Source organism: Leptonychotes weddellii, chromosome 9, assembly GCF_054177405.1.
Source record: "Leptonychotes weddellii isolate Sample4059 chromosome 9, ASM5417740v2, whole genome shotgun sequence".
NCBI classification, from domain to species: Eukaryota; Metazoa; Chordata; class Mammalia; order Carnivora; family Phocidae; genus Leptonychotes; species Leptonychotes weddellii.
In genome coordinates this window covers 101,229,338-101,241,467 of record NC_138377.1, presented here as the reverse complement: position 1 = coordinate 101,241,467, position 12,130 = coordinate 101,229,338, and the positions used below count along the sequence as shown (strand labels likewise).

General features: G+C 57.7%; 1 protein-coding gene across 3 annotated transcripts in view; it reads right to left on the bottom strand.

The window, feature by feature from the left end:
- The window catches only part of ARID3B (AT-rich interaction domain 3B), a 65,846-nt gene that overhangs the window by 81 nt on the left and 53,635 nt on the right, over positions 1-12,130 (bottom strand). Inside the window, exons 10-11 of one of the 3 annotated variants that reach the window (XR_014148729.1) lie at positions 4,241-4,411; positions 3,980-4,065 (exon numbers count right to left, since the gene is read on the bottom strand). Coding sequence is in view for 2 of the 3 variants with exons in the window: in XM_081831387.1 (XP_081687513.1) it covers positions 1,938-1,982; positions 3,980-4,065 (131 nt within the window). In the remaining variant the exon portion in view is untranslated. The other 2 variants (XM_081831389.1, XM_081831387.1) reach the window with 2 other exon arrangements.

The window sequence follows — 12,130 nt, the reverse complement described above, 5'->3', positions numbered from 1 at the left end:
GAGCTGTGTCCCTTGTGTACAAGCCAGGGCACGGGTCTGTGCTGGGCTGGCAGCTGAGCCCCTGGCTGGGCTTTTCACAGCTGGTGGAGCCAGCCTGCTTTATCAGAATCTGCAGGCACTGCTGTGCCTGGGGGCAGGGAGGGCCCTCTCCAGGGGTTCAGTGCTGCCTTCAGCCCTCCCCCCAGCAGGTGGAATGCTCCCTGGCCCACCTGGAGCAGGAGGGGCACCAGCTGCAGGAGTCCCAGGGACAGGAGTGGAGGAGGCCAGACCAGGACGCAGAAGACAAATCGGGGTGCCCGGTCATGGGGGAGGGGCCTAGTGGCAAGAGGTCCTCCGGTAGGATCCGCTACTGCAGACAGAAGTGGAAAAGGCCAGCTGTGTTTGCACCAGAGGAGCCAACAGCCCCTTGGCCCAGAGCCCTCCTCTAAGTGGGTGCGTGGCAGGGCCCTGAACACTGGCCCTGCCTTATACTTCATTCTCTGGTCTTCGTTCTTGGAGCAGCAGCTGGAGAGGGAGGGCAGTGCAAAGATTTCTGTGCAGCCCAGAGAGGAACACCCCCACCCCCCAACATTTGGGAAGACCCTGCCATGACCCAGCCGACTCCCCTCCTGGATCAGATGGGAAAACAAAGCCCCGAGGGTGGGGAAGAACTCATTCAGGGTCAAAACAGTGTGATCTGGAGGCTGTGAGGAGACCCCGGGATGTGTACCCGCAGGAGATGCTGGTGTCAGGCCTGCAGGGCCAGGAGCAGCGGTGGGATGGGGACAGGGCCCAGGCACTTCAGGGCCTGGGTGGAGTCTTAACCCCTGCCCAGGCTCAGGACGCAACCTTGCTGCAGGGCAGCTGCTGATGCTCGCCCAGGTGGCCCAAGACAGCCAGCAGGGTCGGCCCCACAGGGAGTCCAGGGTGCCAACTGAGCCAGCCTGTGCCCACCTGTGCCAGGGGGCAGAGAAGCAGGGGAGTCTAGGCCCTGTCCTTGGGGGATTCCGAAGTCAGGTGAGGAGCTCTAGGGACACCATGGGAAAGAGAATGTCCAGGAGGGACAGATTGGAGCAGGGCCTCGACATAGCACAACTCTAGCACACGCCATTCACCTTGTGGTCCCAGAAAAAGAGCACCCTTTGGTAGTGTGCATCCTGGTACTGTCCAGTGTTAAACCATCTGGTCCAGAACCAAAGCCTGGAGTTCGGAGAAGCCTCTGTGGGCTGGGGTCGGAGGAGCCTCCTGGAAGAGTTGCGTCCCAGAGGATGAGGAAAGCAGGGGCTCTGGTGGAGCGGGCTCACGGGTAAAGGCCTGGCAGCTAGCCTGAGCAGACTGATCCCAGCCACGTGAGCCCCACAGTCCTGGTGGATGCTAAGCCATGACTGGGTGGAGTGGGGGGTCTTCACAGGTGAACAGGAGACTTGGAAGAGCTAGGCAGAAGTGCCAATGACCAGTGGTCCGCTTAGAGCAGCCATCCTAGCGGCCTCAAGGAGAGCAGGTGTCGGAGAGCCCCATGCAGGCCCCAGAGGCAGAGCACCAAGGCTGCGTGCAGGTAGGGCGGTGTTGCCATCAGTGCTGGGGGTGGCCCCTGGCCAGGAGACATGGCAAGTGGCTGCTCAAGCCCACCCTCAGGTTGTCCAAGCTGGAGTGGGTGTCCTGCTCCCACACTGGGTGAGATGACCCTGTAGGCAGGAGGTGGGCTAGCCTCTGTCTCCAGCTGGAATAGTCCAGAGCCCCAAACCCTGAACCATGGGGCCAAAGCCAGGCTCCCTTCCCCAGGTATCAACACTCCTGGTTGTCCCATTTTGACCCTTTTAGGGGAGCATGTGGGAAATCTTAAAGCTTCAACAAGTCCTGTCTCGGGCGGCTGGGTGGCTCAGATGGTTAAGTGTCTGCCTTCAGCTCAGGTCATGATCCCAGGGTCCTGGGATCAAGTCCCATGTCAGGCTCCCTGCTCAGCGGGGAGCCTCCTTCTCCCTCTCCTGCTCCCCCTGCTTGTGCTGTCAAATAAATAAATAAAATCTTAAAAAAACAAAACAAAACAAGTCCTGTCTCTGCCACACATGGCCAAGCCCCCGCTGCTGGCCCAGGGCCAGCCTGGTGGGGCGGGGGGAGGTGAGATGACCTTAGCTGCCGGGCTGCTAAGGATGTCAGGATGCTTGGGAGCGGAAGTGCCCAGGACAGAGGCTCTGTGTGTGTAGGGGCCATGGAGGAGGCATCTCTGCCCCAGTCCCCATCCCAACCAGTGAGACATAGTGAGGACATCTGTGCAACTTGGAAAGAAACCATTGAAAATGGGTTGGGGCTATCTGGGGCCCAGGTGGTGTTCAGACTGCTCTGTTTCTACTAGGACCCTCCAGGCCCAGGAGGTACCAGTGCCCCTGCAGGGAAAGCTAGAGGAAGAATCACATCAGAAGGTGGCCAAGTCCTGGAAGGCACGCGAGCACCAGGTGGCATTTGTCCTGAACTTTAAAGAGGAGCTGCAGAGCTGCCAGAGATAGAGTGAGGCCTGGCGTCCCCCGCTGGGTGCCCTCTGTCCGCCTTCCTCCCCCTCCCCACAGGCCCTCCTCCTCGATCTCTTCCCCGCTGCCCAGTTAGTCAATTTCTGCTCTTAGGATGGCCCTTAGCTTTACCCTACACTTCATCCCTTTCTCCTGCTTCTTCCTCATTATGCTCCACCCAGCCACCGACCCACTCATCCATCCACCATCCATCCATCCATCCATCCATTTAGCATACATTCACTGAACATCCACTACATGTCTGGCCCTTTTCTGTGCACAGGAGAACCACAGTCAGATCAGACCACTCCTTGTCCCCAAAAGCTTGTGGTTTGGGGCCACACAATCATCAAGTGAGCAATTAAAATATGCCCGCTGAGGGGAGAGGCACTGTGGGAGTTGGGGAGGGGGGCAGCAGATGGGTACATCCTCCACAATGAGGGGATTTCTGAGCCTCTGAACTGTCACGGAAGGATGAACAGGCGAAAGAATGAAGGGCATTTCAGCAAGAGGGAGGAGCACACGCAAAGGCCCAAAGACGAGAGGTGTGGGGGTGGGGCAGTGCTGTGAGCAGTCTCCGGCCCAGCTGAGAAGTAGAGGGGGTGAAGGGGTGAAATGTGCAACAGGCCAGAGCAAGGGGGGCAGAGCAAGGGCTGCGGTGTCTGGGGCCCTGTCCACCAGACCTGAACTCCAGTTTGGGGGCTGCCTCCTTCCGGCTGGTGCCCTCCCTTAGCCTCCAGGGCAAATGTTTGTGTGCACAAGCAGACCGGTGGACACACACCCACCCACACCCCCAGAGACACACGCATGCTCCCAGATGTGCACACACAGACACAGAGAAACAGAGTCAGCAAGGAGGTGGCTGGGAGATGCAGGGATGGAGAGTTGCGAGGACCCAGGATGGGGGCGTGCTCTGCCGCAGGGAGGCTGATCTGTTGATCCGGCTGGAAGGAGTGTGAGAGAAGGTCTCAGCAGCCTTGGGCCTTGTAAAACGTGGGGTTGGTCTGAATCAGTGTATCTTGAACTGGGGTCCAGAGCTTTGCTTTGAGAGGGCTGTTAGTTCCTCAAGGAAGCAAATTTGCAGTGATTGCAACTGTGCATTTGTACAGAAAGAAATCTCAAGTTTTTGTCTGTTTCTCGACCCAGACCCCTGAGGGTCGGGGGTTGTCTCCTCAGGGCCTGGAGAGAGACTGTACGCTTTCTGGGGTGTGCACACTAGTCAAGATGGGGGTCCGCAGTGGACAATGTCAGTGAGAAAGCAGGGCTCACAGTGCCGGAGGGTGAGCAGTGCTGCCGAGACCTTCTCTCTGCCTCAGGGCAGATTCAGGTGCCCGGAAGGAAGTGGTGCAGGGTGGGTCCTATGCAAACAACATGCAAAGGATCCATAAACCAGTGTCCCTGTGGGCCCCAACTCTAGGGCCTTCCAGTCCTCTGCTTCTCAGGGACAGCAAAGGCCATTTCTCTCCAGTCCCCAGGGAGGCCTGCCCAGGACTCACCTTCTGTGAGCAAGTGGGTGCCCCGGGCTCTGCGCCTGTCCAGGGAGGGTGGCCTAGAATTCCGTGCTGGGTCATGGGCAGGAGTCCTGTGGGGGGCAACCGATTGGTCAAAGTCACAGCAGGGGAGAGGCTCTCAGGGAGACTGAGCAACAGCTGGCTCGCAAGAGGGTGTGAGGGGCTCCCAGGGCCTCCAGCACCCTCCACCTCCATCCCATCCCCCACCTCAAGCTCCTTCTATACTGACCCCTTCTGGGGCTTTACCTCAGTCTGTCTTCCTCCAATCCTGATCCCAGGATCCTGTGCTCTTCACTGTCCCCACATTAGTGGTTAAGATTGTGGGTTCCGGAGCCTGAATACTGGGCACAAATCCTGCCTCCACAGTCTACTCGCTACGTGACCTTGGGCAAGTTACTCTCCCTCGCTGGGCCTCATCTGTAAACAAACAAGGAAACAGACACCAAGAACAGTTCCAGTTCTCCAGCAGCTGAGTAGGAGGGTTCAAGCCGGCAAGCACGGAAAAGGCTCAGAGCCGGGTCGGCTCGCAGTCACAAAAGGTTCGCTCTGATCAGTACACGCTTCCCGCTGCTGCAGGCAAGGCCGCCTGGAGGTGAGAGGCCCCCTTCCAGTCAGGGTCCTGCTGGGGCCAGGGGCCTGCGGCCCGGGGTTCCATCTCAGCCCCCCTCTGTGGTAGTGTGCTAGGGCTGCCCTGACAAAGTGTGAAGTACCACCACCGGGTGTGTATGTGTGTGTGTGTGTGTGTGTAAGCAACAGACACTTCCTGTCTCGCAGCTCGGGAGGCTGGAAGTCTGAGACAAGGTGCCCGCGGGGGTGGGGGGGGGTGGGTTCCTTCTGAGGGCTGTGGGGGGGCACCTGTGCCTGCCTCTCCCAGGCTTCTGTGTGGCCGTAGTCCCTGCTGTTCCTTGGCTTGTGGAAGCATCACCCCAACCTTTGCCTTCCTGTTCACAAGGCGCTCTCTGTGTTGTGTGTGCGTGCATGTGTGCGTGTGTGCGTGCGTGTGTGTCCAAATTTCTCTTTTAGAAGAACACCCATCAGATTAGATTAGCGCTCTCTCTAATGGCTTCATGTCACCTTGATTACCTCTGCAAAGACCTTATCTCCAAATAAGGTCACATTCTGAGGTACTAGGAATAAAACACAAACATAGCTTTTTTGGGGGGGAGTATACAGTTCAATCCATAATGCCTCTCAATTTGCTTCCTGCTACCTTCCTGTTGAGCGGGTTGGGTATGTCTTGAGATCTTGGGAACCCAGCTGTTGTGTCTTGCTCTTCCCCTCATTTATCCCCAGGCCCCTGACACGGCTGTAGAAAGACCGGAGGGGCCACAGGAGGGGCCACTGTGAGGAGGGGTGGGCACTGCTCAGTAAGCCCCCAGGCAGGCTAGGGTCCAGGCTGGAGATCGAGCTCCTGTCTATAGGCCAGGCCCTGCCCAGACCCAAGAGCCTGTGTGTGTTTATGGGCACAAGAGGATGGGGCGGGGGTCCCCTCAGATGGACGTGACAGAGCAAGATGCAGGCTCTGGGGAAGAAAAACCAGATGGCTGCCAGGATCCAGAGGTGGAAGGTGGGGAGGAGCTGGAGGCTGCCTGCGGGGCCCTCAGGTCCGCGTGGCCTGGGCCTGCTCATAGCCCAGAACAAGAAGGAGAACCTGGACAGTCCAGTCAGCCTAGAAGGGAGGCCAGTGTCCCTGAATCCTAGCCGCCCACCCTCTGCCCACAGGTGCAGGCCACGGCAGAGCCCCCAGCAAGCCCCCAGCGTCTGCACAGGGCAGGTGAGCTCCGCTCCACCCTCAGCTCCCCTGAGGAGGCCCGGGGACCAGACTGGCACCTGCTGAGTAGGCACCAGGCAAGCCCACTCCCCTCAGCCTCCAGCCACAGAGCCTGTTGGGGAGGCCCTTGTGGAATCCTCCCTGGGCCTCTCAGGCGGGGAGGACAGGGTTCCTAAGGACACAGATGAGGCTGTGGCCTGGTGGCCCTGGCTATCTTGGCTCAGCTCTTCATCTGTACACTGGGAGTGGTGTCGGCAGTACTTAGGGGTTCTGATCCTCACTGATCCCATGACCCTCTTCGGTTTACCCAGGGGGTCACTGTCCCTGGGTCACACTATGTCCAGCTCGTAAGAATTGGGCCTATGCCCCAGCTGAGGGGACCCCTGGCCTTGGGTGGACTAATGGTGCTCAGAATGGGGTGGGGATGAAGGGACAGATCTTGCTGTCCCACCAGGCCCCAGGAGCTGCCAGAGCCAAAGCTGGTAAAGGAGCCAAGTAGTGTTGAGGGTGGGCGCCACCAGAGGTAGAGAGGAGAGCTCGGGGGCAGGCAGGACAGGAGCTGCTCCAGCTCCCACAGGAGGTAAAAGCTGGTTGGGGTCCTGGCCGCCCTCCCTCAGATCAATGTGGGGGCAGGGCTAGAGGTGGGGCCTCCCAGGCAAAGGAGAAGACTCTGATCCACCTTTGCTGTGTGGGCTGGGCCCTCTAAGACCACACTGGGCCCTGGTGACCAGGGACCGGAGGAGCTGAGACCAAGGCCACCTGGGGAGGTGAAGGCAGGGCTGAATTCAGGAGGCATGGAGGGTAGGGTGCCTGGCCTGTTGGAACCAGGGAGTTGGGATCAGGGTGTGCTCACTGAGGGTCAAGAGCAGAGACTGGGGGTGCCTGGATGGCTCAGTCGTTAAGCATCTGCCTTCAGCTCGGGTCATGATCCCAGAGTCCTGGGATCGAGCCCCGCGTCGGGCTCCCGGCTCAGCGGGAAGCCTGCTTCTCCCTCTCCCACTCCCCCTGCTTGTGTTCCCTCTCTTGCTGTATCTCTCTCTGTCAAATAAATAAAATCTTTAAAAAAAAAAAAAAAGAGCAGAGCCTAGACCCATCCCGGGCTGGAGCACCAGGTGGTCCTGCCCCTGCACTGTGGCTTCCCAGTCAATGCAAAGTGCATCAGGGCTAAGGCTTTGCAGGCCAGGGACCTGCATGAGGGGACACGGGAGGATCTGGAGATGGGGAGGTTTTGGAGACCTGGCCTCATCTCAAGAGCCCTTAGGCTGGGTGGTGTAGCTTATACGGAGCACTGAGGGACTATCACCCATTTGCATTTTTGGATTCGGGGGAATCTGTAGTCACCTGTACGGTGTAGAGGAGCAGAATGAGGCCATCCTGCTCCCTCCCCCAAGTGCTGTCCTATCAGCCTCTCCCAGCACCTGACGACCATTATGCCCCTTGTTTGGGTCAAGGCAGAGTCCCAGGCAGGCCCCTGTGAGAATGGGGCTCTGAAACCAGAGTGGGGTGATGTCCTGAAGCACCCGATCAGGTTAGGAGCCAATGACCCCCTCTCCCCGCCCCCCCTTTCCCAGCCTTCCCTGAAGGAGGTGGGCTTGGAGCTGGCCCGGATGTGTGCTGAGCTCCAGAAAATCTGGGACCCAGAACTGGAGGGGCTCAGCAGCGGGCCCCAGAGGGTGCCCAGAACCTGGTGTTCAGCACCCCTCTGTCTCTGTGCTTCTGCCAGGCCTGCATGCCCAGGGGGCCCACGGTCCCCTATGCCCAATCCCCTGTGCCCCTGACCTGCCCTTCCCAGACTTGGTCAAACCCCTCCTCACCTCTCACTGCTTCTTTCCCCCCTCCCCAAGGTGGCAGAGAGCCGTGCCAAGAAGCTGAGGGTAGAGCAGCAGTGGTAGAAAAGTGAGGACCATGGAGTGAGGGGCACCTGGATCTGAGGGGCTCTGCAGGGAGGAACCCCCTTCCCTCACAGAGGGGCTCACAGCTCTCCCCGCTCCCATAAGGATTTGGGATAGACAGGAGAGGGCATTTGGGGACATGCTAAGAGAGCCCTGTCATCCCCTGGGTGGGGGGGACACAGTGCCAGGCCTGGGACTTGGTGTATCTCCTGGTCTGCCTTCTCTCTGAGGAGGGGAGCACAGGGGAAGAAGCAGGAGGGGCATGGCGAGGAGTTAGGACATCTGGGTTCCTGGGCCTGGGGTCACGAAAGAAAGGAGGGTGGCCTTCAGAGCCAAGAAGTCCTGTGCTCGCGTCAGCTCCACCACGGACCAGCTCAGTGAGCAATGAGCAAGTCTGCCTTCTCGAGGCCTCAGTCTCCTCATCTATAAAATGGGGATACCACCTTACCTATCTCAGAGGATCATGTGAGGATTACATGAGACGGTGCGCCTGGCTCCGTGCCTGCTGCCTGGTCCCCCTGAGTTTCCCCTGGGGTCCAGTTAGGGTGAGTCAGTACTAAAGTCATAAAACCATGGAGGTGTGCCCAAGACCACCTGCATATAGGGCTTTAGTCACAAAGTCTATTTATCTAGTATTTCATCAACAAGGCATTATTTACAATTAATAAACTCAGGAAACAATGTGCTGTAATATGCAGCCGCCAATGATAGACAATGTAGCATGTTCCACTGCCTGGAGCAGCTCCTGCTTTATACTTGAATACCGTGGAGGTCCTCATCTTTCTGACCCTGCATGGAGGAGCCTCATGGGATGCGGACTTCTATCTTTTGCTTCAACTGCTCTCTGGGGACCCCTTAGAGAATGGGGTCAACTCCAAGAGTTCTGACCCTCAGGCTGAACAGGGTCCCCAGAGGGCAGGAGCCGGTGCAGCTCTGAGCATCAGTACTCTAGCACCGGGAGGGCAGGAACCTCCAGTCACCTCTCAACCCCTGAAGGTAATAGCTGGGGACTCTCCAGAGAAGCAAGCAGAGTGACCCCTGCCTCCCTGTGAGACCCAGGCCCAGTTTCTCTCTCTGCCTTGTCTCCCCATCTGCAAGCTGGGGGCGGGGGTGGAAACAGGCCCAGAGGGTCCTTCCAGCTTGGGCCTTTGCTGATTCTGAATGGATTCCTCAGCTCGCCTCCCCTTTCCTGGGTAGAGCTGGAGTTACTCCACACCTGGTACCTGCCCTGCCTCTCTGCCCTCTATGGGCTCAGCTGCTGCTTCATCTGTCCCCAGATGTCAGACAAAGCCCAAGAGCCAGGGAGGAGAGGTCTGAGAAAAGCTGGCAACCAGGGCAGCGCCCCGACTGGGGGAGAAAGGTGGTGTGGAGACTGAGGCCTAGAGTGTCACTCTGCCACACAAGAGACTGAGGTCCGCCCTTTGCCCACAGTGAGCTGACAGCAGACTGACAGGCTTTAGGAACCAAGGGTGGGCAAGGACTCCCCGGGGAGAGGGGAGGCCTGTATGGCTATGCCTTTAGCCCCCCATGCCAGGGTTTCTGTCAGGCCTGAGCCACGGGACCTGTCACAGGTGGCTGCAGTCAGAGGCCTCCCTGTCCCCTGCCTGCCATAGAGGGCCTGAAATGCCCTTGTTGGCACAAGGTTCCTGACTCTCAGTGGATGAGGCCACCTGCCCTTTCCCAGGGGGGACCCTGTGGCTAGGAGTAGAGCTGGGCAGGGAGTGGCCAGTGGGGTTCTGGGGTCCTTGTGGGGCTTGTTGGTCCATTCATCGCTTTGGTGCCAGCAGAATGATGACCACGGGCCTTCTGTCTTGCTGGTGAAGGCCTTGGGCACTGGGCTTTAGACTTTTCAAAGTGATTTCTGATTCACTTGTGATCTATAGATCACTCTGTAGTCCCCATTTTACAGATAGGGAAACTGCCCAGACAAGGGCAGTAACATGCCCAAAGTCATATAGCAAAACAGCAGCTAAACCCCCTGGTTCCCCTAACCTGTCCCAGAAAGGTGATTTCTCGTTTCTGAGCTTGATAGAATGGCCATCTTCAATGGCCACAGGCAAGGCTGACTTAGAGTTAACCTCCCTCGAGGTCACCTGACCATTTTTCTCTTTCTGAACTTCCCTCCCTACCCTGCTGTGTGTTTCCTTGCCCTACAGAGCTCTGTCAGCTGGGCCATGTGCTTCCAAAATTGGAACCCTACTCAGCTCCGTCACTCTACTTAACTTCCTCCATCTACTGACTTAACTGAAGCAGAGTTCTGCAGAGGGCGAATCTGGCAGGGTGGAAGAACAGAACACCTCTGAGATTGTTTCTCAGTGTCGTTTCTGCAAAATGTTCTCTGCCCTCCCTGCCATTCACATCACTGCAGTGGGGGCTGCTGAGTTCTCAGTGGATGGGTCCAGCACTGGGTCCTGAGCCCAACTGAGCCAGTGGCCCCTTCCTGATCACTAGACTTGAGACAAAATCGTAGTCTCTCCAGGGCTGAAGACTGGACACAGAGAGAACTTGGGAACTGTCAACTGCTGTTTTTCACGGCAGAAAAAGCTTAATTTCAGTGAGAGCAAATGGAGCCGACAATTCCCAGGAAGTGGAATTGGGATGGCGAGATTTTGGGTCAGCCCAGGAGGTCTCTTGTATGGAAAAGACATAAACTTGACCTCTGGGATGGTCATGTCGCCTTGCTCCGGGGCAGCAGGGCGAGCTGGTCTTCAGAAGGAGAGGAGTACGTTCCATTGGCAGCGCTTGCTGAGGCCAGCCCCAGGTTCCACTGTCCTTGGGGTCCTCCACACCCGGAAAATAAATCCCTCTCCTTTCTGCTTACATGGGCCTGAGTGGTTTGGGTCCCCTGCCAAGGACCCAGTGCGCTCCAAACCAGAGTGCTGCCCTCCCGGAGGGCCCTCCCTTCAGGCCAGGCACCCACCCTCCACCGGCTCACTCCCGCAGACCGGCTCCTGTTTGCCTTCTGCCACAGAGGGCGACCCCGCCACCCGTTGGCCTTCTTGTCTGTCCTTGTGTCCCAGCTGCTGCCGGGCTTTGTACCTCACTGTTTCCAAGCGCAGCAGGGCCCCCTACTCGTCCCGGTCCTGCCTCTCTGGTCGGTTCCTTCTTCCCTTCCCTCCGGTGGTGATTCCGAACCTTCTTTCAGAAGCCGCAAGCCACCAACTCTCCTTTCCTTCCGGGCAGGGACTGTCAGGCGAAGGCGCAGTCGGCGTCCGGGCTTCCCTCCCCGCACCGCGCTTGGTCGCCCCGCCCCCTCGCTCCCATTGGCTATGTGGAGGGCACGTGACCAGCCCTGACCAATGAGGTGGGGGGAGGTTACGGCGGGGAGCCGGCACGGCGTCTCTGGAGCACCTTGGGGCTGCTAGTGGCCGGCAGGTGACTCCCGGCTGTGCAGAGAGCAAGGGGGATATGGGCAGAACGGAGCCTTGGGACAACTAAACACACCCTCCAACCTCTGCTTCCTTCTGTCACCGGGCTGGGTCGCCCCCGCCCCTCACTGAAGGGAGGCACATGCAGGAGAGGTTAGGGCAGCTGATTAGTCCATTCCCAGCCCTGCCATTCACTAGATGTGTGACTTCGAGCACATTCCTGCTCTTTAGTTTCTTCATCTGTAAAATGAACAAAGTCACTGCCTCATAGGGGTGTGGGTGGAGTGGACATGAGACACTGTGTGTAGAATGCTTAGCAGTTGTGGGGAGGGCAGACTTTGGGCTCTGTCGCCACTGAATTAGAAGCCCTGCAAGCTCTTCTCACTAGTTAAAAGAACTCAGCCTAGTTACTCAGCTTCTCTGTGCCTCAGTTTCCTCATCTGTAAAATGGGGATAATAGTCTCATCTCATAAATGTTTAGAGGATCCAAGGAGTTAATTCACGCAAAGAACTTAAACAGCACACACCAGCCTTCAGAAATTTGCTCTCAGGTCTCCTGGGGGCATCCTTGCAGTTCCTCTGGGGTACAAACCTAGGAGCAGAATTGCTGGGCATGTGTCACTTTACTAGGTAATGCCAAAATGTTTTCCAAAGTGGTTAGACTAATTTACACTCCCTGGCAGTCTGTGAGAGTTCCCATTGCTATCCATCCCTGCCAAAACCTGGCATTGTAAGACTAAAGTTTGTGCCAATCTGATGGTGTGGAATGGCTTTCTGCGCATTTCCTTGATCACAATGAGGTCCAGCCATTTGTATTTCCTCTTCTACAAAACACCTGTTCATGACTTTGCCCCCTCTCCCCAGCCCTTCTTTTTGCCCCCCCCCCCTTTCTTAAGATTTTATTTTTTGACAGAGAGAGCACAGCAGGGGGAGCAACAGGCAGAGGAAGAGGGAGAAGCAGGCTCTCTGAGCAGGGAGCCCGATTTGGGGCTCAATCTCAGGACCCTGAGATCAGGACCTGAGCCGAAGGCAGATGCTTAAACAACTGAGCCATCCAGGAGTCTGCCCCACCCCCACCCCAGTTTGTCATTTTAAATACTGGTAT